Source organism: Erythrolamprus reginae, chromosome Z (genome assembly GCF_031021105.1).
Source record: "Erythrolamprus reginae isolate rEryReg1 chromosome Z, rEryReg1.hap1, whole genome shotgun sequence".
In the NCBI taxonomy this organism is placed as follows: Eukaryota; Metazoa; Chordata; class Lepidosauria; order Squamata; family Dipsadidae; genus Erythrolamprus; species Erythrolamprus reginae.
The window spans coordinates 115,034,321-115,062,110 of record NC_091963.1 but is presented as its reverse complement, the minus strand read 5'-3'; the positions used below and the strand labels follow the sequence as shown (position 1 = coordinate 115,062,110).

Below are 27,790 nucleotides of genomic sequence, written 5' to 3'. Positions count from 1 at the left end.
TAAGCCCATATATAATAACTTCGAGGCGTGATAAAGGCGCATTTCCAGCACAGAAAAGTAAATGGACAGATAACGCTGCACAGGGAAAAGAGGGGGCGGGGAAAGGATGCCGAAATCCTTTTTTCGTGCGGCAGTTTCTCTTCAGCAGGGTTAGGCTGGTCAGGCAGCCTATTAGGTACCTCCTCGTGGTGTTGGAAAGGTCCTTTCCAGTCTACGGCGCAGCCGCCTCTATGAGGCCCTCTTTTCCGCCACCGTCGTTGCCGGTGCGGGATGAGTGCGTGGAGCTATCTTCACTGAGAGTATCTGGACCCGAAACCACTGCACTCTCGGCCATGGGGGCGACTGGGGGGTCAGGGGGCGGAGGGGTTTGGTTTTTCTCCGAGCGGCTTCGGTTGCCTCTCTGTTGCCTGGGTGTCTTCGTCTGTTACTTCTGGTACGGCGTCCTGCAAGAGACAATGTAAGTCACTTGAGGAGAACGCTTTCTCCTTGGCATGCGTGGCAGAGATGCTTTTGGTTTTGGCAGGCGGAGACTTCACTAGACTCTCCTGAGGAACTCTTCCTTCCTCTCAATTGCTGTCGTTCGTAATAGATGTCGTCCCTTTGATCACTCCGTCTAAGCTCTTTATCTGCTTATCGCGGTTATTGTGACCCAGATAACAACCTCCCCATTCTTCTTTCGAAATCTGCTGTCGTTCTTTCTGACAGTCTCGGTTTCTAATTTACATACATTTAAAGGGGTGTCCATCTTCGGGGTTTAAATTTAGCAAGATTATCTATCTATCTATCTATCTATCTATCTATCTATCTATCTATCATCTATCTATCTATCTATCTACAGTATCTCTATCTATCTATCTATCTATCTATCTATCTATCTATCTATCTATCTGTTTTGCACTGCTGTTTTGTTGATTGATTGACTGTGTGCCTGTTTTTTATATATATTGGGATTGTTTTATGAAATTATTAATTTTAAATTGTAATTAGATTGGTGGGCATTGGATTTGTTATTGTGTACTGTTTTTTATTATTGTTGTGAGCCGCCCCGAGTTTTCGGAGAGGGGCGGCATATAAATCCAATAAATCTAATCTAATCTAATCTAATCTAATCTAATCTAATCTAATCTATCTATCTATCTATCTATCTATCTATCTATCTATCTATCTATCTATCTATCTATCTATCTATCTTATCTTATCTTATCTTATCTATCTATATCTAATCTATCTAATCTATCTATTTTATCTAATCTATTAATCTACCTATCTGCCTAACTATCTTATCTAATCTATTTATCTATCTGTCGCCAGACTCCAATAGGACTCTGGGTGCGACTTACAGGCATGAGAATTAAAGCCAACAGTTATAAAACAAACAAAACAGTATGAAATACATTGTAACCTAAAAGGCCATATATATTCTTCCTCATTCATGGACTCAGGCCCACCAGCAAAGCCAGGTCATAATATTGTTAAATGTGCTATATCTTGATTGGGGGGGGGGGATTAGATTGTCCAGAAACCCACAGAATTTATGTTAATCCATATATATCTGTCCAAATATAAGTCCATAGATTCAGTGAAACTAGGCTATAGTACAAGTTAAACTGTTTTGCAGCAAGTAGAGATCCCATGGATGAGTATGCATTACTATTGCTTATAGATGGATAGTGAACGAACAAATAATTATACAGACTGTGTCAGTTTCATGGTTATTAAAAGCATAGAAATTTTCCTACAAACTGGAATTTGGCAAGATATGTGTATTAATGCCTCACTGAGATTTTAAACTATTAGAGTTTACAGATGGGCAATTCAAAGGAAAGAGTTTTGGCTTGGTTACACATCTTTCTGAGATTAGTGCAGTATTTTATAGATAAGCACGTTCCAGTCAGTTGTTTCTTTAAAAACAGACCCCTAATTTTGTACATTCATTTATTATTTATGTATATAAATATATGCAGAGATTTAATTGAGCAGCAAAATGATTAAGGTTAATGGTTTAAAATAAATACAGAATGATACATAATCTGTAATATAGCCTTAAGCTGTAGTTCTTTCTGTACTTATTTAGGAATAACAATTGTATACAGCTGGTCATACTCCATAGAATTTCACTGACCTAATAAAAGAAAAAGTAATTCTAAGTATGTTTGTGTTCAGTGAACTTAATTCCATTTTTTTAATCTTGGGTTTACCTCAGGTCATTATTTTTATTAGAATTGATTACTTAAAAATTGTTTACTTAAAAATATAAAGAGTAAATTACAATTTCATGGTATAAAAATAAATACAGTTTCAAGTTCCTCTGAAAAATGTGAGTTATACTTTGATTTTTCTAGTTAATTTGTAAGAGGTTTGAGATTTATATTGACTCTTCCAGTATACGATTCTCTCTCTGATCTTAATTCTTTTCATTTTTATTTTCTCCTACACCTTAAACAGATGATATATGATCTTTCTTATATCTGTCAGTATATTTCTTTTATTTATTTAGACTCGGGGCGGCTCACAACAGCAATAGAACAATTCATAACAAATCTAATAATTTAAAAACATTTTAAAACCCCATTATTAAGCAGACATACATACAAACATACCATATATAAATTGTATAGGCCCGGGGGAGATATCTCAATTCCCCCATGCCTGGCGGCAAAGGTCGGTTTTAAGGAGTTTATGGAAGGAAAGGAGGGTGGGGGCAGTTCTAATCTCTGGGGGGAGCTGGTTCCAGAGAATTGGGGCCGCCACAGAGAAGGCTCTTCCCCTGGGACCCGCCAGATGACATTGTTTAGTCGATGGGACCCGGAGAAGGCCAACTCTGTGGGACCTAATCAGTTGCTGGGATTCGTGCGGCAGAAGGCGGTCCCAGAGATATTCTGGTCCGATGCCATGAAGGGCTTTATAGGTCATAACCAACATTTTGAATTGTGACCAGAAATTGATCGGCAACCAATGCAGACTGCGGAGTGTTGATGTAACACAGGCGTATTTAGGGAAGCCCATGATTGCTCTCGCAGCTGCATTCTGTACGATCTGAGGTTTCCGAACACTTTTCAAAGGTAGCCCCATGTAGAGAGCATTACAGTAGTCGAATCTCGAGGTGATGAGGACATGAGTGACTGAGCAGTGAGTCCCGGTCCAGATAGGGCCGCAACTGGTGCACCAGGCGAACCTGGACAAACGTCCCCCTTGCCACAGCTGAAAGATGTTTCTCTAATGTGAGTTGTGGATCGAGGAGGACGCCCAAGTTCCGGACCCTCTCTGAGGGGGGTCAATAATTCCCCCTCTCCCAGAGTTATGGACGGACAGATGGAATTGTCCTTGGGAGGCAGAACCCACAGCCACTCCGTCTTATCCGGGTTGAGTTTGAGTCTGTTGACACCCATCCAGATCCCAACAGCCTCCAGGCACCAGCACATCACTTCCACTGCTTTGACTGGACATGGGGTGGAGATGTACAGCTGGGTACATCTCCAGCTGTACATTTTGTTAGCGAGTCTGCGGAGAGGGGCGGCATATAAATACAATAAATCTAAATCTAAATCTAAAGCTGCTATATATCACTATATAGTGATCCTGCTGGGAAGAGACTATCAATATAATAAAAGCAATAATTTGCATATTCTTATACGGTAAAAGAACAAAGGTTGTCCAACAAGAGCATTTGCTTAGTGCTGAGTTTCATTTTATTGAATGTAACTGCCAGAGAAAATATTGTAAATATCTTTGACTCATTGGTGGAACCCGGAATGGAAGTAAATAGATAAATGTTCTTGAGTGTCACAAATTTTGAATCCATGCACGAAAGCAGTGTGGATGCTTTGATATGTATGGCATCTTTGGCAACTGATTCTTTCTCCTATGTGTTTTCTTCCCTACAGAACAAGAGGCAAATATGGGGAAGGAGCAAAGCAGGAGAAATTCAGATATGCTCTGTCTTTAGTCTTTATTCAGTGTGTGATGAATGCCATTTTCGCTAAGCTGCGTGAGTACTTTAAAAAAATAAATCAGCAAATGATCTGTTTTACATTCTCTTGATTCTGGAATGTTATAAGACTCCAAACCCAAACACCTTTTTTTTTCCTTTTTGTGTGTGGAAAGAATGTACTATAACTAGTGAAATCTATAGGTAGGGTGGGAAAAACAAGATGGTAGGCACAATTACAGTGATACCTTGTCTTACAAACTTAATTGGTTCGGGGACGAGGTTCTTAAGGTGAAAAGTTTGTAAGATGAAACAATGTTTCCCATAGGAATCAATGGAAAAGCAATTAATGCGCGCAAGCCCAAAATTCACCCCTTTTGCCAGCCGAAGCGCCCATTTTTGCGCTGCTGGGATTTCTCTGAGGTTCTCCTCCATGGGAAACCCCACCTCCGGACTTCTGTGTTTTTGCAATGCTGCAGGGGAATCCCAGCAGGGGAATCCCAGCATCGCAAAAACAAGCGCTTCGCTGGCAACGGAAGTCCGGAGGTGGGGTTTCCCATGGAGGGGAGCCTAAAGGGAATCCCAGCAGCACAAAAACGGGCGCTTCGCTGGCAACAGAAGTCCGGAGGCGGGGCATCCCAGTGGCGGCGGTGGGTTTGTAAGGTGAAAATAGTTTGTAAGAAGAGGCAAAAAAATCTTAAACCCCGGGTTTGTATCTCGAAAAGTTTGTATGACGAGGCGTTTGTAAGATGAGGTATCACTGTATATCATACCACTATTTTGTTTTTTTGAAAACCATTCTCCTCCCCACAAGAGGACACTGCTGGCTGTGATTTGTTTTGCCTGGCTATTTCAAATCCATGCATAAACATAAACTTTTTATGCTGCTTATTGTAGTCCTTGTTCTCTGGTGGTTCTTCTCAGAAAAAGATGAATGGGACACCATGCTAAGGAATTCCTTTATTTCCCTTTTCATTCCACATTTAGAAAAGGCTCTGTTCTTTAGCTATATCTATTGAAATCCATGGATGATTAGCATAATAGATGGGTAAGCATAAAGAGAAACATGCCATTGCTTATGTGTTTTTATAGAGAAGCTATACAAAAGAAAGCTATAGATTTTTTTCTTCCATGTTTTGTTAAAATGTATGGAAAATAATTTACATGTGCTAAGTCTCCTATATTTCCCATTCCAATAGAAACAGCATGTTATATTTGGGTAGGAGAAAAACAGTTGTTTTCTCCTCATTTATAGCATACTGCCCTTTCCTTTACATTCTTCATGAGGAAAAAATGAAAACCCTCAAACATATTTTTGTAAATTCCTTTACACTGCTGCAGGCAAAATAAACAATTGGCAGAGACATGTGTTCATATTGTATATGCTTGGAAAAGAGAAAGCCAAGTTGTGTAGAAATCTTTAATACCTTCCTCTTGGCATTTTCTTGAATGTCCCAACACTTCTTACCAAAATTGTATTAATATGCTTGCATTTACGACCATCACAGCATCTTTGTATGTCAAACAGTCAATTTGGGCCCTTGGTAATTGACATCTATTTACAATAGCTGCAGCATTCCTTGTCATATGATCATTTTCTCAACCAGCCTCGTAGATGTAAAATCAATAGGCAAAATTGGATTTGCTTAAGAGTCAGTGATTTGCTTAAAAGCCATGTAAAAATAGTTACAAAATTGGATATAAGTCCTTGAATGAGTTGCACTACTTAGCAACATAAGCTCCAATCTAAATTCTGCTCATAAGATGAGGAATGTCTGCAAATTTGAAGAGCATTCATGTTTTCTTTCATTTTTTATTGACTGTTCCTAACATAAAATTTATTTACATCTTCTTGAAAGAAAGCATTAAAGAATACTAGGGGAGGAAAAAAACCCACACATGATACAAGTAGTCCTCGAGTTACAACCATAATGGAGTCTGCCCATTATAGCTGGAAGTTGTGAGTCTTTAAATAAACCACTTCACTTAATAAACCACCATTCCTGCTTTCCCTGATATAATTGTTAAATGAAATGCAGTTTGTTATGTGCAACATGGGATTCTTGGGTGAGTACTTGAGATCCTGTGATGCCTACTTCAGGAACAATCCAAAGAGCCTCAGGACTCCCAAGGCTTCTCCCACACCCCAAGATATCAGACGCCCCACTTCCCATTTCTGGGAGTTTTCACAGCTTTTTGGCCATCTTATTCTCCCTTCCCCTGTTAGAATCACACACTTACCTTTTGCAGATCTCCAAAGTTCAAGAGATTGGGGTAGAGAAGGGAGAAAGGCCACTCTGTTGCTGGGCCTCATGGCACAATCAATAAATGGCAATCTTTTTCTGAGTGCAGCCATAAACTGCTTAGAACCAGCAACCCATGCAGCCTGGCAATGAAGCAGTTTATGGCTGCACAACCTCATCATAGAAGGGCTAGCTTGGAAAATGACAGGATCCAAGCAATAAGGATCTTTGCTTTGCAAAGAAAAGTTCCCTTTAATAGAAAGGTCTCTTTCTGCTCTGCCTCCATTAGTGAGGTCGTGGGGATCCAAACCTTAATTCACCAGTAAAGACAACTGGCTTCCCTTTCTGGCCAGCACTATGTTAAATAGTGCATAATGGGGAGGGGAAGCAGCTTTCTTTGCTAATGAATGAAGACTTAGCTCCCAAACAATTCAATAATGCCATTGGAGCAAAATGGGCCCTCTTGTATGCAAGCCAGGGAGCTTAGTTTTTCTTTGGAAAGCAAAAATCTCTGTTGCTTGGATCCCAAAAGTGACTATCATTTTCCAAGCCAGTGGTTCCACAATCACACTGTGCACTTTCACGGATTTCAGGGTCAAACCTGGAGCAGATTCCCATTCCCGCCGCTACCGGTGAATTGCGCTTGCAGCTTCACTTCTGCGGTTGGGAGCATGCTTCCCAGCTGTTTTTGCTTCTGCTCAAAACCTTACGAGGGAACATGCACGTGTGCCAGATTTTGACAATTATTTTGCTTCCGCGCACGCCCAAATCTCATAGGCGGGCATGTCCCCTTGCAAGATTTTGCTTCCTACGCATACACAGAAGCAAAGACACTAGGATGTATGCATGTGCACCCAGGAGAAGTGAAACTGTGCACGCAGCGCAACATTTGCTCCGTCCTTATCCGTACCAGTCGCACCCCGCTACTGGTCAAAACAGGCACATAGAAAACACATAGAAAAAGACAACCCAGGGGAGAAATTCAGCAGGTTCTGGAGAACTGGTAGCAGAAATTTTGAATAGTTCGGAGAACTGGTAAATACCACCTCTGGCTGGCCCTAGAGTGGGGATGGAGATTTTGGAATATCCTTCCCCCAGGAGTGGAGAGGGAATGGGGATTTTGCAGTATCCTTCCCATGGAGTCGGGAGGGAATGGGGGTTGTGCACTGCAGTATCCTTTCCCTGCCATGCCCACAGAACCGGTAGGGAAAATTTTTGAATTTCACTCCTGTATGTGGCCCAGCAGCAGAGCAGCTTGCCTTCCTTCCCTACCTTGGCTACCTCAGCATTAGAGATCTTTGAAAGATAACTGAATGATTGGTAACCAAAGTGGGGAGGAGTTTGTGGAATCTAATGGGATAGCAAGGCAGGCCTAGTGCCTTTGGAGACTCAATATGCCAGGACGGGGTGGTGGTGACTAAGCAGGGTTGGGTATCCTGGAGAATCCCTGCAACCAGACATAAGGGCAAATGACTGCGGTGGTTCTGTAGCGTAACAGTCTTAACATTTGATGAGTCTATTGTAATTTTGAATGGTCTTAAGTGACTGGTCATAAATTGAGGACTATCTGTATTCTCTTTGGCTGGAAGAATTCTTGCCAGGCAAAGATTTAAATTTAATTTTAGTTTTATTTCATTTGTATTTGTTGCCGACCTGCAGACAACATAAAAGTACTTTATAGTCAGATCATCTTCTTAACTCTTGGGAGGAGGTCTTGAAAAGAGAAAATTATGGAGTTCTTAGTGCTCTCTGAGCTTGATTGTTTGCTTACAGGTGTTTCGTTACCCAAAGATAATCTTATCCATTTCATTGGCTAATGAAACTTCTGCAAGCAATACCAAAAATTCTGTAGCTCAGCGTTGAGTTGAAAACATTCTTCCTTGGAAGGAAGAAAATTGTTTTACCTTTTGCTGTCCCTAAATTAAACATATTTGTGATTAATGTAAATTTTTCTTACCAGTGATCCAGTTTTTTGATGCTGTAAAGGTGGACCGGACTCGGAATTGGCTCTACGCAGCTTGTTCTCTCTCATATCTAGGTGCAATGGTGTCCAGCAACTCAGCACTTCAATTTGTCAACTACCCAACTCAGGTGAAAAAGAACAAAGAGTATAAAAGAGCAGAGAGTTAGCTGTGGGTGCTTAATGCTGGTGGGAGATGAGATAGAAAATGGGATATCTCTTTCTTTTTGCATTAAAATCATATAATAGTGTAGAAGAGAACCAGATAACTAATTCCCATATTGCTTATATTAAATGGCATTATATTGCCATGTTTATTCAGAATTTGTTTTATTAGAAGGAGAAATAAGAAATTCTAGGCTTGATTTCAGTATTTTCATATTACAGTTTTGTCAAGGCTCAAAAAGAACCTTCAACAGAATTTTACATTCCCTCAAAATGCTTTGCTAAGCAAAATATCTCCTCATTTTTAAAACTAAAGGCTTGATTTACTTACATGGCTATAGATTCTACAGGCTACTCAAATTGCCCAAATTTGAGTTGTATTGAATTCCTTAATATATAACTGTAATTTAAATCATATATACAGTGATATCTCAGTACTCATCATTAATTGGTTCTGGAGGTATGATTCATACCAAACAAACCAAAATGTATTAAACTACAAATATCAAAAAACCCATTTGACTAACACATCACCCTTTATTTTGGCTGCAAAGGGTAGTGAGTCACAGGGCAGATGACACCGACAACTTCCAACTTGTGTATCGAGTACTAGGACAAACTTTTCAGGTCAAAATGTGTTGAGTACCAAATTTGATGTATGACTTATAGAACCAGAAATCAAGAATAAAAGCTTTTTTTTTCAAGAAAAGTTATTTCAATTACAGTTGTAAAAACAAATACAAACTAAACTCAGAAAAGCAGAAGAAATAGAATAAAAAGTACACACAAGGGATTGATGATGTTACCTAATTGGGCAATGAAATATCTTCAAACAACTTAGCTTATGACAGCACCAAGGAAGAAAAGAAAGAAAGCACAAAGAAAGAAAAATAAAGAGAAAGCATATAATATTATATATTTATGAAATACCATGCAAAACATGTGCAGCCACATACATTGGACAAACTAATCGAAGAATAAACGCACGCATTGCAGAACATAAAAATGCAGTCAAAAAAGAAGAAAAAACTTCCTCCCTTTTCCAGCACATTAAAAAAACAGGACATGAAATTGACTTCGAAAAAACTAAATTACTTTCCAAAACAGAACACGTATATAAAAGAATAATCATGGAAGCCATAGAGATAGAAAAACACCCTCTCTGTATGAATAAACGTGATGACACGTCCCGCCTACCAGAAATTTGGAAACCAGCCTTAAACAAAAAACCCCTCATATCATAATCATTACCATGTCAATCCTTCAACTAAATGTGATTCCACCAACCAATCAAATCATTAAAACATAGCCACCCAATCTATTTGCTACATTCAAACCAAATCTCCACCCCCTTCTATAGATTTACAAACAATTACCTCTTCTTTCTTTAACCCATCATTAATCAATATAAATCGTCAACCCTGAAATCATCAGCTTTTCAATCCTGGTGTCAGCAAAAAGTCTATAAAGAATTACCACAATTCTATAAAAATGTGTTTTTTAACCTAACAATCTTGATTTTGAATTCATTCAAATGTCAGAACTAGATGTCAGTAATTTTTCTTTTCCCCATAGCAGAGATTTCTAGCTTTAGCAAATCTGTTTTCAAATCCAGTAAAAAAAAGTCATTATCTAGGCCATTGTCTTGGTTTGCTGTTTGCATTTTCATTTTGATTTTCAAAGTTTTATTTTGATTTTCAAAGTTTTAACTAGCTTCTTTTCTATATTTAATTTTTTTTAAAAAAAACCTTAATAGGGGGATTCTCTTGACTTATGATGTAATTTCACTTTTATTGCCTCTTCTCATGTAATCTACTTTATTTTGTATTTCCACTTTGATTTTCAAAACTTTAATCTGCTTCATTTGTGTATCCAATAAAAAGCCCTCATCAGGATCATTCTCTTGGCTTGTCATTTTTAATTCTACTTCAACTGTCTCCTCTATTTTACAAACCATACTTTTAAAAAATCCAGCAATTCTGGTTAAGTACTTGCAGTACTTCAAGTATCTATTTTGAATATGGTCTATCCATAAAATGAGACATCATTGTTTTTCTGATGTTGTACCGACTGTTTGGCCCCACTTGAAATATTTCTAATTTTACAGAGTTTTGTGAATCCTCATACTAACCAATTTTTTTTAAAAAAAATCATACACTTTTGTTTTTTGCATGGAATCTTTTAATTACCTCTAGTATTCAGTTCCTGTCTCAAGTTTCTGTTTTGACTTAAGATAGACAAAAACATTTGAATTCTCAGAAATTATGTGATTACTTCCAAAATATTACTCTGTTGCTCTGTCATAAGATGGACAGCCAATACATTTTATAAATGAATAAAATAAATAAATTTTATAATAAAAGCTGACCCAAAGCTGTCTGGACTTTTAATTTATTTATAATCTTCTTAAATCAAAATCTTGCCTTTTTTCCATTTATTTTTTATTATATTTTGCTGGTTCATTGGTGTTTCCATGGTCCTTGTCTCCGCTCTGTCAGTGATGTGTTTATTACACTCTATCACCCCCATAGCCCAAAAATAAAACTCTTTAACAATATTAAAAAGGTGTGTATTCCTTTGCTCTTGAGCTCCCGTTAGCCATTTATTACAGTCCTGGTTGAAGGTCTCACCAAGCCGAGCAATCCTGTTGCCAGTGGAATATACTACAGGTTGTTCATGAAAAACTATCAGTGGGACCCTCTAAGAGTGTGCAATGATCTACTGGGCTAGAAGGCTCCCTTGGCATATCTAGAGGGAATCTCCAAGGCCAGAAGATTATAGCACAAATGAAGGAGCTTTCTTCCATTCAATTACAGCATGATTTCCTTTGTTGAAGAGAATATTTATGCTCCTTTGCTGAACCCTAATAAATAACATCTTGAATATTGTTAAAGGAACCAGACTTTGATTTGATGTATGAACATGTTTTTCAACTCTTCCACTCAGTGGTTGATGAAGATAATTTATATGTTTTTTGTAATGTCTGCCTTAAAAATATCTGTCAGATGTAGAAGGACCAGTTCCAGATAGTGATAAAGTTTTTCACTTACTATGGCCCCAAGACCAATAGAAAACACACTGCGTAGAGGAACTGAAGTTTTGGGGTTGGGGGGTTGGGGGGGGCGTAGGCAAATGTGATTCTTTGTATAAAGCAGAGGTCCCCAACCTTGGCAACTTTAAGACTTGTGCACTTCAACTCCCACAATTCTGTGAGTTGAAGTCCACAAGTATTTAAAGTTGCCAAGTTTGAAAACCTCTAGTTTAAAGGAAAGACTAAATAGGAGGCAAAGGAGTAGCAAAGAAAAAAAAAGCTGTGGGAATGAAGAGCTCCAGAAAGAACTACTACGGCTTTAAAATAAACATAGAATGTAATGACTTTATAAACAAAATAGGAAGTATTCAGCTTATAAAGGCGTGTGGCTTCTACTTAGCACATGAATAATCTTTACTTTAAGCAGCTAGATCTCTTCCCACCTCTGAGTTTTTCACATTCTTCAAGTGCCAGAGATGTAGAAGATTATAGCCAAGTGAATCTCTTTCTTTCTTTTTTTCCCTTTTTAACTTTCATAGGTCCTTGGAAAGTCCTGTAAACCCATCCCAGGTATGCAATCCTTGATCCTATGCTGAAAACCATGTGTGCCAGGGAACTTTTGAGACACATTACCCACATCACTTGGACCTGATTACTTTATTGGCATCCAAAGTTGGAGTTCCATAATAGTTCTAGCTGGTATTTGGGGAAAGAGGAAGAGTAGGTAAAACCGGAAAAAGGAAAGCAATGGCTGTTGATACGATGTGGCTGGTAGAGTTGGATCACTTCATATTCAGATCTGAAAGTACCATTGTTTATCTGAGTAAGGTGAGATAGCTTAGCAGCTCTAGGTTCAGGATTAAAGGCTCCAGAATATTTTTAAGAATGATCAATGGGAAATTATTCACATGATTGCAATATGCAAGACAATATGCAGTGGTCATTAATTAATTAAATTTCTACTCAGGACTATTGAGAGAATGCTTTTTCCAACATTTCTTTTCCTTTTCTAGTCATGCTCCTGGGGGTGACATTGCTGAAGAAGAAGTATCCATTGGCCAAATATTTATGCGTCTTACTGATTGTCACAGGGGTGGCCCTGTTTATGTACAAGCCAAAAAATGTAGGAAGTGTTGGGGATGAGCATATTTTCGGTTATGGGGAACTCCTGCTGGTAAGTTTTAAATTCTTAAGAAGCAAAACAAAACAAAAGCAATCAGAAAAATTCCCTGGTGCTAAATTATATTTTGTAGACCAGTGGGAGGGATGCCTCTCAAGGACATAATCTTTAGTTACCTTGGCACTTGACATTTTTATTTCCATGTTTCATTAAGCTGCCAGTGACTTACTGCACTATAAATATTTCTTTAAAATATTTTATTGCATGGAACAATTAATCAAGCTTCTGTCCTACTAAAAAAATAAACAGTTAATAAGTAATGTATGATTTAAGTTCTACCAAAAAAGCGGGCAGGGGCCTGGAGAAAGGGGCCTGGTAATAAGTTCTATAGCAACACACACACACCCAACCCATAAGTCAGGTCCTTTTTTGCCCTCTCAATATTGCATGTATTTATTTAATTATGTTATTTACAGGAGTTATATGTCTGCCTATTTCATATAATGATTCTAGGCAGCTAACAACAGCTCATAAAAACAGAATTACCCTCCTCCTGCAGGCATTAGACCCAAATGCCTCCCAGCTCAATCAGGACCCTACCTCAGTGTTTGGTGGGGGAGGCAGATTTTTGGTCCTCTGAGAGGCTAAAAACATAGGATAGTGATTCTTTTGGCCATTTCCCAAGTAAGAAAAAATCCAGTTATTGCAGTCTTAGTAAAGTTAAGCTCCTGTGGGTGAAGCCAAGCAAAATATATACTTTTTTAATCTAGCAATATCAATATTCCATCAAGTTGTGAATGTTTTAAAGCACACCATTAAATAGACCCAAAGCAACATGGCTTTACTGTTTGTAGGTCATGTCAAACTAATCTATTTGACCTTTTTAACCATGTCACAAATGTTTTGGTTGAAAGAAGTACTGTGGATGTAGCCAATCTGAATTTTAGCTAAGTATTTGATACAATTCCATATAATGAACATTAAAAAGTTGTTCGGACAAGGGCTCTACCATTGGGTGGTTCAGTGAACAGGAAGTTGGCTGAGGAATAGATCCCAGTGTTTGACTGATAATGGGGCAATATCTGAACACAGACCAGTCACAGGTAGTGTACAATAAGGCTCAGCAATAGGTCTGTTTTGTTCACTGTGCTGATGATATAATAATAAATAAGGCTTGTATTTGCCAATGATGCAAAAGTGTGTAATAGAGTTGACATTCAGAAGGTATTTATAACATGGAAAACGATTTGGCATTGTTAGAAAATAGATCAAAAACATGGAGAACGCAGTTTAATGTTTCTAAATGTATGATAATGCATTTGGTTAGACCAGGGGTAGGCAAAGTTGGCTCTTCTATGACTTGTGGACTTCAACTCCCAGAATTCCTGAGCCAATCATGCTAGCTCAGGAATTCTGGGAGTTGAAATCCACATGTCATAGAAGAGCCAACTTTGCCTATCCCTGGGTTAGACAGAACAACAGAAGAAAAATGTGCAAATGGCTGCAAAATGAGTAAACAAGCAGCTGTGAAAGCAAACAAAATTCTGGGATGCATCACTTTGACAGACTGCCAGCAGGAAAAAGGAGGTTCTAATATAGGGCTTTATCAGACCTTGTTTTTCAAATGAAGTCATGTGTCCTGTTCTGGAGATCTCACTTTAAAAAAATATGTTGATAAGATTGAGCAAGTGCAGAGATGGACAACAAAAAAAGGTACAAGGTCTGAGGATTAAACATAACAAGACAGAGTGGAGGAATTGAATATGTATAGTATGGAGGACAGAAGGGAAAGTGGGTGATATGATTAAACCTTTAAATATATTTAGGGTGTGAATAAGGTTCTACAGGATACTGTTTTCAATATTAAGCACAAATCAAAAACTGGGGAACATAACCTCACACTGACAGGTGGGAATTTCAGAGGTAATATTAGAAAGTATTACTGCACAGAAAGAGTAGTGGAAATATAGAACCTTCTTCCAGCAGAGATAGTGGTTCAAACATCAGTAACTGAGTTTAAAGATGCTTGGGATAAACAGATGTCTATCGTCTGACAAAATTTAAAAATAAATAACAATAATAAAAAGATAACAAAAAAACTGGGGAACAGATCTGATGGACCACTAGGTCTTTCTGCCATCAGTTTTCTGTTTCTAATATTAATTTGTTTGCTTCTAAAGGTAAGACTTCCACAATGAGTTCAACCCAAAAAAAAGGAAAGGGAGAAAAAGAAAAAGAATGACAGTTGAAATTATGTCACAAGTAGGATGGGATCAGTTCATTTGCAAATTTGCAAACAAGTTAGTAAGAAGTCCAAGTTAGTACTTCCAAAGGTCAGAAAAAGGCCACCAATAAAATTATTTATTTTCCTAAAAGCAATTCCTACTGAAACAAATGTAAGTTTGCCATCAAAATTATTCTGGAAGTTTTCCAACAAAATGAAATTTTAAGAATGACAACATTCCATCCTCAGTTAAGGGACAAAACTAAACTGAGCATAATTCAGTTAATAGAATTTGCAAATGCTATTAATATCTGAACCCAAAGAAAATTATTTTCACATTCCTGCGAGGTGTATATTGTTCAAAACAGTAGTATTTTTCTTCATCCATATTAGACTGTGATTCTCTTCCCTTCATCATTTTAGTTGCTGTCTTTGACTCTGGATGGTTTAACTGGGGTGTCTCAAGATCATATGAGAGCTTACTACCAGACTGGTTCCAATCATATGATGTTAAATGTTAATCTATGGTCCACTTTGGTCCTGGGTGCTGGTAAGAATATTATTTTGATTCAACAGAACAAACATATCGCTGATTTGAATTCAGTAATTCTGCAAAGGAAAAATGGGAAGCTATGTATATGTTATTCTGTCTGTGTGTGTGTGTGTGTGTGTGTGTGTGTGTGTGTGTGTACGCGCGCACACACGTGTGCAAGCATAAGGAATCAAATCAAGTAAACTACTTTAGAGACTTGTGAGAATCCTTGTATTGTAAAGCTTGGAGCATCAGTTACCTAATTGGTAGACAGTATCTCCTTCCATCTTCATATATAATGTTTTATGGTACTTTATATTTATATATATATTAAAGTTGTTTCTACACATAGATTGCTATTAATTGGATTAGGCTAAATATTGTCTCGTATAATACTCAATTATTGAGGAAGCTTGTTTAAAATAACTGCATAGTGATGGCTATCCTAGTAGAACTTGTATGTGCCCTTATTTTGCTTCAATGACACAATTCATACCTCACCCAATCTTATCTTGTTTCAGAAATGTGATAGCTCTTCTCCAGAAGGGCAAGCAGTGGTGCTTTGTTGCTCCTGCAGCAGCCACCCGGCAATCCCTTCCCTCCCAAAAGCTGTTCCTAGCCAATTTGGGGTATGTGGGAATCCCAGTGCAGGTTGGCAGTAACACTTTGTTCTTCCATTTGGTGTCTCCCTTGTTCCAGGAATATAGTCATGGTTCTGATTTCCTTTGACCGCAAAGAGTTAAGCCATACCCTTTATTTTTGTGTGTGATGGTTAGATCCTCTCCAGAGAGACTACCTTAGGAGAAAAGATTGGATAATTAATGAAAAGGAGCAGCCCTTGCAGCCAAAGTAATTTGGAGAGCAATTGTTCCCCTCTTTTCAATCAACTGGCATTTACAGAAATAGTGTGGAGTGCAATTCAGCAGAAGCTGTAAAAGGGGTTTGTTTGCTGATCTGCTGGTCCTCTTTAAGTTAAATTGTCTGGGAAGCAAGGTACCAGTCAGCTTCTGAGTGGACTAAAAGAAGATACAGAGGTAATGCCCCAGTGCCTTCTGACCTGGGTGGGGATCCGCAAGAAGTGTGCACAGCTGGACTGTAAGTTCCAATCTAGCAAACTGTTTCTAGCATCAGGTTATCAAGCTCTTCCATTTTCTGAGAACATCCTTGCCTCCCTCTCTTACTACAGGGGTATCTCTACTTAAGAATGCCTCTACTTAAGAACTTTTCTAGATAAGAACTGTGTGTTCAAGACTTTTTTCCATCTTCTCAAGAACCATTTTCTACTTAAGAACCCGAACCCGGAAAAATTTCCCAGGAAATTTAAGAGTGGCACAAAAGCCTGGCCAGTTTCCTGCCATTCCCCCTTTAATCCCGGCCATGTCGGGCTTTTCCGGGCTGCCAGAGGAGCCTTTTGGAGGTGCTTAAGGAGGCTTTGGCAGTCCAGAGCAAACGAAGCATTTTCTTTTCTCTGGGCGCTTGGAGAAGGAATAAACCTCTGCCAGCGCCCAGAGTAAAGAAACGCTCCCTTCGCTCTGGGCAGCGACTGTCCTCCTCCTCCCACCCAAATTCTGAGCTTTTATTTCTTTCCTAATGGGTTTGCGTGCATTATTTGCTTTTACATTGATTCCTATGGGAAAAATTGCTCTACTTACAAACTTTTCTACTTAAGAACCTGGTCACGGAACGAATTAAGTTATTAAGTAGGCGTACCACTGTACCTTCAAAATTTTTGAGCTGTGGTTTCCATCACCCCTGGCCTTTGGCATACTGGCTGGTTATAAATGATTAGGAACATCTGGTCCCCCATCTAAAAGACTTCAGATTCCTAAAGTTTCTAAAACAGATTCCTTCAGATTTCTCCAAGAAATCTATTTTAGAAAAAAAAGGCCCTTTTTCTTATACTGCACAGGCTATATTGGTCACCAGTTAGTTTCCATGGATTTCTAAGATGCTGATGCCGATGGGAGTAGTGCATCCATCCTTGTTCTACGTGACCTCTCAGTGGCTTTCAGTATCATCAAACATGGTAGTCTCCTGGGGCAGCTTCGGGGGATGGGAGTGGGAGGCCTTGTGCTATCCTGGCTCATTTCTCAGTCAGTGTTGATAGGGGGAGAGAAATCTATGCCTCATCCACTGCTTTACGGGCTTCCGCAGGGCTCGGTACTCTCCGTTCCTGCTCAACATTTATATGAAGCCACTAGGTAAGATCATCCTTCACCATGGACTGAGGTATCACCAATATGCTGATGATACACAGCTGTATATCTCGTCCTGGGGTGAGTTAAGTGATGATGTGTCCTCCCTCTTGCAGTGCCTAGGCTATTGGGGCTGGAGGGGAGCAATGGATCGAAACTAAACCCTTGCAAGATTGAGTTTGTTTATTTATTTATTTGTTTATTTATTTATTTATTCATTTATTTATTTATTGGATTTGTATGCCACCCCTCTCCGTAGACTCGGGGCGGCTAACAACAGTAACAAAAAACAGCATGTAAATCCAATACTAAAACAACTAAAAACCCTTATTGTAAAACCAAACATTCATACATGCAAACATACCATACATGAATTGTAAAGGCCTAGGGGGAAAGAATATCTCAGTTCCCCCATGCCTGACGGCAGAGGTGGGTTTTAAGGAGCTTACGAAAGGCAAGGAGGGTGGGGGCAATTCTAATCTCCGGGGGGAGTTGGTTCCAGAGGGCTGGGGCCGCCACAGAGAAGGCTTTTCCCCTGGGCCCCGCCAAACGACATTGTTTTGTTGACGGGACCCGGAGGAGGCCCACTCTGTGGGACCTAACCGGTCGCTGGGATCCGTGCTGCAGAAGGCGGTCTCATAGATATCCTGGTCCGGTGCCATGAAGGGCTTTATAGGTGATGACCAACACTTTGAATTGTGACCAGAAACTGATCGGCAACCAATGCAGACTGCGGAGTGTTGGTGTTACATGGGCATTTTTGGGAAAGCCCATGACTGCTCTCGTAGCTGCATTCTGCACGATCTGAAGTTTCCGAACACTTTTCAAAGGTAGCCCCATGTAGAGAGCATTACAGTAGTCGAGCCTCGAGTGGCTCTGGATTTGGGGTTCGTTGGCTCAGGGAAAACTACCACCTTTGGTCTTGGTTGGGGTGGAATTACCCCAATCAGACCCTGTGCGTAATCTAGGCATATTCCTGGACTCATGACTCCTACTCAAAGAACAGGTGGTGGTTGTGGGTTGTGCACCAGTAATGCCTTTTCCTGGACCAACAATCTCTATTTACAATCGCTATTGTCCTAGTCCCTGTTTTGACTATTGCAACACCCTCTATGTAGGGCTGCCTTTGAAGAGCATCAGGAAGCTCCAGTTGGTGCAAAATGCAGCGGCCTGCATGGTTTTGTGCAGCCCTCGGTGCGCACATGTATCAGTCCTGCAGGAGCTGCATTCCAGGTGCAATTCAAGGTGTTGGTTGTCACCTTAAAAGCCCTTTATGGTTATCTGAGATTATCTGAGGGGCTGTCTCTAGACAGTCACATCTACCCAACCCATCAGAGCGGGAAGGCAGGGAATATTTCAGGTCCCATCTCTGAGGGAAATACACCTGGTGGGACCCAGAAGAAGGGCCCTCCCCGTGGTGGCTCCCTCTTTCTGGAACATCATTCCCCCAGAGATTAGAATGGCGCCCACTTTAACACTCTTCTGGAAGGTGCTGAAAACCTGGTTCTGGCAGTGGGCTGGGGAACCCAGAGCGAGATGGAGCCCATTAAATGGCTCGTGATCTGCTGTCGCTCGGGCGGAGGTGGGAGGTAAGGGAGGAATGATTTTGTTATATATATTTTTTGCAAAGAATTTTTTTTTCTCCAATCACAGTACAATAAAAATTATAACAACAACATCAAATTGTTTTACAATAAATCAATTTCAGGAAGTTATAGAATACAGTGCTACCACCTTCACTTTTGACATCTGAATAAAAATAGCTGCCCAATTTTTTAATGCTATAAAAATATACTATTAGCTAAGACCCCATTTAAGCTGTTCCGAATTCTAGTATCTCACATTGAATAGGCTGAAATGTTTCAAATCTCTCCTAATCGCTTCCATATCAATTTTCATATATAATCAATACCCTTTACAAATAGTTAACGCCTAATAATAAAATACCCTTAAACGACATTTGAAAAATTCTTACAGTAGTGTCAAAGGGGAAAAAATAAACCAAATAACATCACCAAATATTGCCTAATTAATCCAATTACTAACCTAATTACTAATTGCTTTATATAAAAAATTAAAAATGAAAAGGATAGAATCAAAATAAAATTAAATATAAAAAATAAAATGAAATTAAGTCTCTAAAGAAATTAAGAAGTAAAAAAAGCGTAAGACAGAGAATAGAAAAATACACCAAATAGATAAGATAAATTATAGGTGTAAAGACGCAGGAGAATAAAAAAAGAAAGCTAGAAAAAAGAAAAGAAAAAGAAAAGCACAAACTTTCCTCTTCTTCTCATTGAATTCTCCACCTATCTCCTTATAGCATTTTCCAAAATTTGCAAAGTTTTAAAATTGCTTTATAAAAAAGAACATACCCAACAGAATCTTCTTAATCCTTAAGCTTCTTAAGTTTTATATGATACTGGTCAAGGCTTTAACAGACTCTTTGTATTTTTTTTCTTTTTATAATTTTTTTATTAGACCTTTTTCATAATTTTTTTTAAATATTTGGGAAAATTTAAACTTAAATCTAGAACTTAGGATATAAAAGAAACACATGTTTATATGGAAATATATGATCTGAATGGAGAAGAGGAGTGAAGTATGCTAAGCGATGGCAAGAATATAAGAAAATGATCTTAATCTTTAGGAATAGTTAATTGATTCTATAAGATTTTGTTACATTGTATTATATTAATTTATTTGATGTTGTTAATTTTTATTGTTTTGAATATGGCTTTTTATTCTGTAAGCTTTCTTTGAGTTGCCATGGGCAAATTGGCGGCAATATATAAATTCAATAAATATAATTATTTAAGGCCCTGTTGTGTTTTCAGCAAGGTCATCTATGCATTCACATCTCATACTGATCTGCCTAACCAATCAGATCAAATAGGTCCCATCTATTTGGGAATAGCTTTTGACAGCACCTAGGAAATGGGGCTTTTAAAATCACTTTCCCTGAGGGAATTCAGGTTGACCAGTTCCATCCTGGGTTTCAGGAGAGCTGTTAAGAGTGGACTTTCTTATCTAGCCCAAGAGGAAGCCATCTTGGGAATGCTAGCATGTATTAGTGAATCTGTTCCTTGCAATGTTTCATTACCCTGAGTTTCTCGAATTGTGTAAACATGTCCAGTTAAAAAGAATATTATTTCGGAGCCAAATAGACTGGTCACCAGATGCACAGGGATAGGTTTTATTATTCTGTTCTATTGTCCCATAATATTTTCTTTTTTCCTAGGTATTTTATTTACAGGTGAGCTTTGGGAATTCTTGAGTTTCACTGAGCGTTATCCTGCCATCATCTATAATATCCTTCTCTTTGGGCTAACCAGTGCTTTAGGTCAGGTAAGCAACTAGTTTTTTTCTGTTAAGCCGGTGTGGTGCTTTAACTGTCAACATTATGCTGCACCATGGGCGTAAATGTGGTATGTGCTATATAATAAAATGTTACAAGGAGGATACGTTACAAGGAAGATGTTACCAGTTATTTCTGAAGTACAGGTAATCCTCAACATATGACCACAATTATGACCCAAATGTCTTGTTAACTTTGTCCCATTTTGCGACCTCTCTTGCCGTAGTTGTTCAGTGAATCTGGTTTCTCCATTAGGTGATCACATGACCTCTGGGACACTGAAAACCATCATGAATATGAGCCAGTGAGCCATTTCAGTTTTGTTCATGTGTCCATGGAAATGCTGCACCAGTTGTTAGTGTGAAAAATCAGTCGTAAATCAATTTTTTCAGCGCTGTTGAACAGTCACTAAACAAATTGTTGTAAGCCGAGGACTGCCTGTATCTTGATGTTCCCTCCCCCTCTGGCTTATTTTGGGAGATTCTATCAGGGTAGAATACTTCGTTCATTCCTTCTGAAAGTATCTCTGTGCTCCTCATAGGATTTTCTTGTGCGAAATACATTTTGGTGTATTCAGACTCGTCTTATTAAATCAGGAATATTGGTTTAACAAAACACTGCAACTAAATTGCATGGTGCATGTGCAAGTTGTCCAACCTTAAAGTGGATAAAGAGGATTTTTTTTTTTTTTGCTTTCTATCTGAATGCAGGATAATTATGTAAGCTAAAACAATCCAGAATCATCTGCTTTAACCCTGGGTTTATTAATGGCTCACAAATTTTAGATGGCTTTGGATGACTTTAATTACTGTTTTGGCTATGTCCCCAAAGTCTCCTTTTCATATTTGGTTAAATTGTTTTACACAAAATTAAAAGCACTCTAATTCACAGAATCATTTAAAATGATATATGAAATAAATACATGATTAAAGCAAGCCTTCCCGAAATATTAGAGGTTATTTATTATTTGAAACCATTTTTAAAGTTCCAATCACATAATTTCCTACTGTGGTGCTGTTACCATTATAAATTTCGTCTCAGTCTCTTTGTTTGAAATGGATTTTCTTTGTTTTTTTATCTTCTATGCTGTTTCCAAGGTTGCAGGTTTTTGTTGCATTACCAGTTCAGAAGATTTAAGTACTGCTTTCCTTCTGTCTTTCGCCTTTAATGCTAAAATGGGAAGTGGCTCTGCTTTTGTTTTCCTTTATATTTGTTCAGGATAATACAAAGGACATTGCTTTTGAAAATGATTATTAGACCTTCTGCCTCATTGCTGTGATTTAAGGGACAAAGGGGGAATTACTTTATATTCCAAGATTGTCTGCAATTTCTCTTTCAAGCATCCCATAATTATAAGTGGTCTTGTGCAAGCTCAATAACAAAAAAAAAAAAAAGATGTCCTGTAAACAGTTGGAGGTAAGATGTCTCTACAGAGAGGCTACAAGATCAAAGTGATGGAAGACATACTTCTGAACAGGCCTGCATGTTTCTCCTCCTCCCCCGCCTTTTTTTTTATTGCAGACTTTCATTTTCATGACTGTGGTCTATTTTGGGCCTCTGACCTGCTCTATTGTCACCACAACTCGCAAGTTCTTCACCATTTTGGCTTCAGTCATTTTATTTGCCAATCCTATCAGTAACTTACAGTGGACGGGCACCATTCTGGTATTTCTTGGTAAGAGTCCAGCTTCTTTTGTCTTTATTATTTGTGAAATGTCAATCTTAGTTCCAGTGTATCATTTGCTGCAGACTAGAAGGTTAGTTATTTCACAGGGCTTCTTGTTGTTCTAAATTTAGGGGGTTTATTAGTTTTACTTAACTTAAATCCATTTAAAGGGTACTGAGCAACTTACAATGATGTACACTTTTCCCTATACGCCATTTTCCCCTCAAACTGTACTTCACCAAATCTAGTCTGGTTCAACTATAGCGAAGATTAGGCAAAACCCATTTAATATGCTGGAAAAGTTTGGAATTTGCTGATGCTCAAATATCTGAAGAGTTGAAAATATTTCTATGTAAGACACCATGACCAAAGAGAAGACTTTTTCTTGCTTAATTGTGGGTGTTAGAAGTACCTGAGAATGAACTGATGCAATTAGATACTCTGCAATTGTGGATTTCAGTTCCCAGAATTTTAAATAATAATAATAATTATTATTATTATTATATTTGTATGCCGCCCCTCTCCGAAGACTCAGGGCGGCTCACAACAGCAAAACAGTACAAATCCAATAGTTAAAAACAATTAAAAAACTTTAATATAAAAAACAATCATACATCTCAGACAAACCATACATAAAATGGAAACGGCCCAGGGGAATCAACTTACCCATGCTTGATGGCAGAGGTGGATTTTAAGGAGTTTGTGAAAGGCAAGAAGGGTGGGGGCAATCCTAATCTCTGGGGGGAGTTGATTCCAGAGGGTTGGGGCCAGCACAGGGAAGGCTCTTCCCCTGGGTCCCGCCAGACGACATTGTTTCGTCGACGGGACCTGGAGAAGGCCAACTCTGTGGGACCTAATCGGTTGCTGGGATTCGTGCGGCTTTATAGGTCATAACGAACACTTTGAATTGTGATTGGAAATTGATCGGCAGCCAATGCAAACTGTGGAGTGTTGGAGTGACATGGGCATACCTGGGGAAGCCCATGATTGCTCTCGCAGCTGCATTCTGCACGATCTGAAGTTTCCGAACGCTCTTCAAAGGTAGCCCCATGTAGAGACCATTACAGTAATCGAACCTCGAGGTGATGAGGGCATGAGAGCCAGGTTGGCGCAGCAGGTAGAGTGCTGTACTGCAGGCCACTGAAGCTGACTGTAGATCTGAAGGTCAGCGTTTCAAATCTCATCACCGGCTCAAGGTTGACTCAGCCTTCCATCCTTCCGAGGTGGGTAAAATGAGGACCCGGATTGTGGGGGCAATAGCCTAGCTCTGTTAAAAAGTGCTATTGCTAACATGTTGTAAGCCGCCCTGAGTCTAAGGAGGAGAGCGGCATAAAAATCGAATGAATTGAATGAATGAATGAATGAATGAATGAATGAATGAATAAATATAAACAAACAAACAAACAAACAAATAAATAAATAAATAGTGACTGTGGGTAGTGACTCCCGGTCCAGGTAGGGCTGCAACTGGTGCACCAGACGAACTTGGGCAAACGCTCCCCTCACCACAGCTGAAAGATGGTTCTGTAATGTTAGCTGTGGATCGAGGAGGATGCCCAAGTTGCCTCCAGGTACCGGCACATCACTTCCACTGCTTCGTTGACTGGACATGGGGTGGAGATGTACAGCTGGGTATCATCAGCATATTAATGATATCTCACCCCATGCCCCTGGATGATCTCGCCCAGCGGTTTCATGTAGATATTAAATAGCAGGGTGGAGACGACCAATCCCTGAGGCACCCCACAAGGGAGAAACCTAGAGGTCGACCTCTGACCCCCCCACTAACACCGACTGCGACCGACCGGAGAGGTAGGAGGAGAACCACTGAAGAACAGTGCCTCCCACTCCCAACCCCTCCAGCCGGTGCAGAAGGATACCATGGTCGATGGTATTGAAAGCCACTGAGAGGTCAAGAAGCACCAGGACAGAGGATAAACCCCTGTCCCGGGCCCGCCAGAGATCGTTCATCAACACGACCAAAGCAGTTTTCGTGCTGTAGCCAGGCCTGAAACCCGACTGCTGAGGGCCTAGATAATCGGCTTCTTCCAAGGACCGCTGGAGCTGGAGCGCCACCACCTTCTCAACAACCTTCCCCATAAAGGGAAGGTTGGAGACTGGACAATAGTTGTTGAGAATGGCTGGATCCAGGGAAGGCTTCTTGAAGAGGGGGCGCACAAGTACCTCCTTGTAAGGAGCCGGAAAGGACCCCCTCCCCAAAGAAGCGTTGACAATCTCCTGGACCCAGCTCTGTGTCACCTCCCTGCTGGCCGAAACCAGTAAACAGGTGGCAGAACTCACAGCTCCAATGGCCTTGTCCACTTCATCAAGTGTCATCAGATCAAACTCTTCCCAGACAGATGGACAAGGACAGGTCCCAGTCACCTCGACTGACTCATTGTCAGTCAACCCTGTTTGCCAATCGTAGTCAAGGTCCACCCGGATCCAAGCAACTATCAGTGAAAAATGTGGTAAAATCCTTGGCACTGCTCTGCAAGGGCTCCCCAACTCCCCCCTGGAGGGAGCGGGTCACTCTAAACAGAGCGGCCTGATTATTTTGATTGAAGAATTCTGAGGATTAAAATCTAAACATTTGGAGAGTGCTTAGGTTGGGAAAATCTGAACCAACACTTCAGGTAAAGTTGTTGATAGTCAGAGGATTGCAATTTTAAACGAAATCATGTTTTCCCGAGTGGTTTTAACCTATTCTGTTTTGCTTCTTCTGCACCTTCAATTTGTTATAAGATACGTTACACAGTGTGGTTGGGTTTTGCTTGTTATCACATCTTCTCCTTTTCACCGTAACAATAGTTTTAGTGGTTGTTCCAGGGTTCAGCAATTATTCTGTCTTAGCTCAGCAGATTTAAAATCTGTTTCATACTGTACTCCCACAGATAATAATTACTTGTACAGAGAACTATTAAGTGAGATGCTTTTAAAACCACATCATCATTTCTGGGACATTCTTGTAAACTGAAAATCTGCTTCTAAGCTGCCAAGGTAGCTTGGTGTGTTCCAAAATTATCCAAAGTTAGAAGCCTTGTTCACCCATCCTCTTTTTATTTATTTATTTATATTTATTTATTTATTTATTTATTTATTTATTTATTTATTTATTTATTTATTTATTAATCAGATTTGTATGCCGCCCCTCTCCGCAGACTCGGGACGGCTCACAGCAATAATAATACAATGTAAACAAATCTAATATTTAAGTTAATTTAAAACCCCAATTTAAAAACCAATCATACATACTAGCATACCATGCATAAATTTTATGAGCCTAGGGGGAAAGAAAGTGTCAATTCCCCCATGCCTGACGACAGAGGTGGGTTTTAAGGAGCTTGCGAAAGGCTAGGATGGTGGGGGCAACTCTGATATCTGGGGGGAGTTGGTTCCAAAGGGTCGGGGCCACCACAGAGAAGGCTCTTCCCCTGGGTCCCGCCAAACGACATTGTTTAGTTGACGGGACCCGGAGAAGGCCAACTCTGTGGGACCTAACTGGTCGCTGGGATTCGTGCGGCAGAAGGCGGTCCCGGAGATATTCTGGTCCGGTGCCATGAAGGGCTTTATAGGTCATAACCAACACTTTGAATTGTGACTGGAAACTGATCGGCAACCAATGCAGACTGCGGAATGTTGGTGTGACATGGGTGTATTTAGGGAAGCCCATGATAGCTCTCGCAGCTGCACGATCTGAAGTTTCCGAACAGTTTTCAAAGGTAGAGAGCGTTACAGTAGTCGAGCCTCAAAGTCGTCCCCAAACCAACATTTTGCCCTGTAGCATCATTTCCAACCACAGTTAATGTTCCTATTTGTTTTTCTGCAGGACTTGGCCTAGATGCCAAATTTGGGAAAACATCGAAGAAAACTTCACACTAAGAAGATTTTTGTGTTTCTCTTGAAAACCTTTAAGCATAAGGAACTATTAACTTATTGTTTCATTTCCCACTACTGGGAATTTGGCTCAGGATGAATGCTTGGGGAAAGGGGACAGCATAGGAATGGGGTTGTTTTTATTCAAAATGTCTGTAATTTTTTTAATGGTAGCTTTATTTTACTAAAAATCAAAGAAATAGCTTTTCCATTTCTACTGAGGAATCAAAACTGTAGTTAATGGATGGCGAAAGGAAATTCTTGATGAAATAGGACAAATGCTTAATGTGAAATAAAAGGAGGGACAAGAGAAAAAATTATATGTTTATGTTTTAAAATTTACTTTCTATCTCTTGTGCCCCGGCAGGGTGGAAGGGGAAATATTACAGTATTTAGGTTTTTTTTATTTATTTGTATATTGTATGCTGCCTATCCTAGAGACTCAGAGCAGTTTAACAGTACAGTAACCATAAATATCCACCATAGGATAAAACCTCACAGACCAATCAACCTTCTTTTTCTGTGTTTAGATAATACTTTTGACCGCCAGAATGACCACCATCTTGGCTTTGTCATTGGCCAAAAATAAGTCATTGTTTTATGACTGCCAGCAATTTGGTGGGTTCGAGTCTCACCGGCTCACTCAGCCTTCCATCCCTCTGAAGTTGATAAAATGGGGAACCAGATTGTTGGGGGGTAATATGCTCACTCTGCAAACTGCTTACAGAGGGCTGCAAAGCACTGTGAAGCGTACATAAGTCTCTATTGCTATTATCAGTACCTATTTCTGGTAGTAGTTGACATACCAGCGGATGGGCTGGGTTCTTTGTCTCTCCATCTACCCAGCATGTTGTTATCCATAGCATGTTGTTATCCACTAAGAGCGTCCACTTGAGCATATTGGTCCGAACAAACCAATGAAAACCCTACATACATACTATAAAGCAAAACCTAATCAGATAATTTAAAATTAAGCACTGTGGTGTTCTACATAGGTTTGGTAGCATAGCTTAGGATAGGGCACTGAAGAAGCCCTGTCCCTCCAGAAGACTGTAGAGGTAGCTATCCATTATTACATTCTCACACAATGCTACCTTGATAATTTAAAAACTGGTTAATAGAACAATCAATCCATCATGGCTTTGTAAATCTGAATAGATTAATTCCTGTTATCACACTAATCAAAAAGCAAACAAATAATGTTACGCTTTAGTACAGGGGCGTCAAACGGGTGCGGTTGACCTCAGGAGACTGGGTGGCCGTAGTCAGGTTGACACCACTCCTCAAACTGCTGGCATGTTCCCTTTTCACATCGGGTGGACCGGCCGAAGCTACTCTGGACTGATCTTTCTTCTTCACATTGGGTAGACTGGTCCAAAGCTAGGCTGCCCTGATCTTTCCTTTTTGCACTGGGTAGACCAGGGCAGTTTGACCACATCACAGGCTAGATCTGGCACACAGACTTTGAGTTGGACACCTTTGCATTCATTTG

The 27,790-nt window shown here is 39.6% G+C and overlaps 1 protein-coding gene across 1 annotated transcript; it reads left to right on the top strand.

The window, feature by feature from the left end:
- SLC35B1 (solute carrier family 35 member B1) lies at positions 1-26,615 on the top strand. The gene is made up of 9 exons (XM_070729694.1): positions 1-457; positions 3,885-3,988; positions 8,132-8,262; positions 11,867-11,897; positions 12,341-12,501; positions 15,095-15,221; positions 20,640-20,746; positions 22,278-22,431; positions 26,252-26,615. Exons 1-9 carry the CDS (start codon positions 231-233, stop codon positions 26,302-26,304), a joined length of 1,095 nt encoding a protein of 364 aa, XP_070585795.1. The 5' UTR covers positions 1-230; the 3' UTR covers positions 26,305-26,615.
- The last annotated feature ends 1,175 nt before the right edge of the window (positions 26,616-27,790 follow it).

Coding starts and splice junctions, on each gene's coding strand:
- SLC35B1 (XM_070729694.1), top strand. CDS start 231: ATGAGGCCCTCTTTTCCGCCACCGTCGTTGCCGGTGCGGGATGAGTGC. Junction 15,222..20,639: donor CACTTTGGTCCTGGGTGCTG/GTAAGAATATTA, acceptor CTTTTTTCCTAG/GTATTTTATTTACAGGTGAG. Junction 20,747..22,277: donor TAACCAGTGCTTTAGGTCAG/GTAAGCAACTAG, acceptor TTTTTATTGCAG/ACTTTCATTTTCATGACTGT.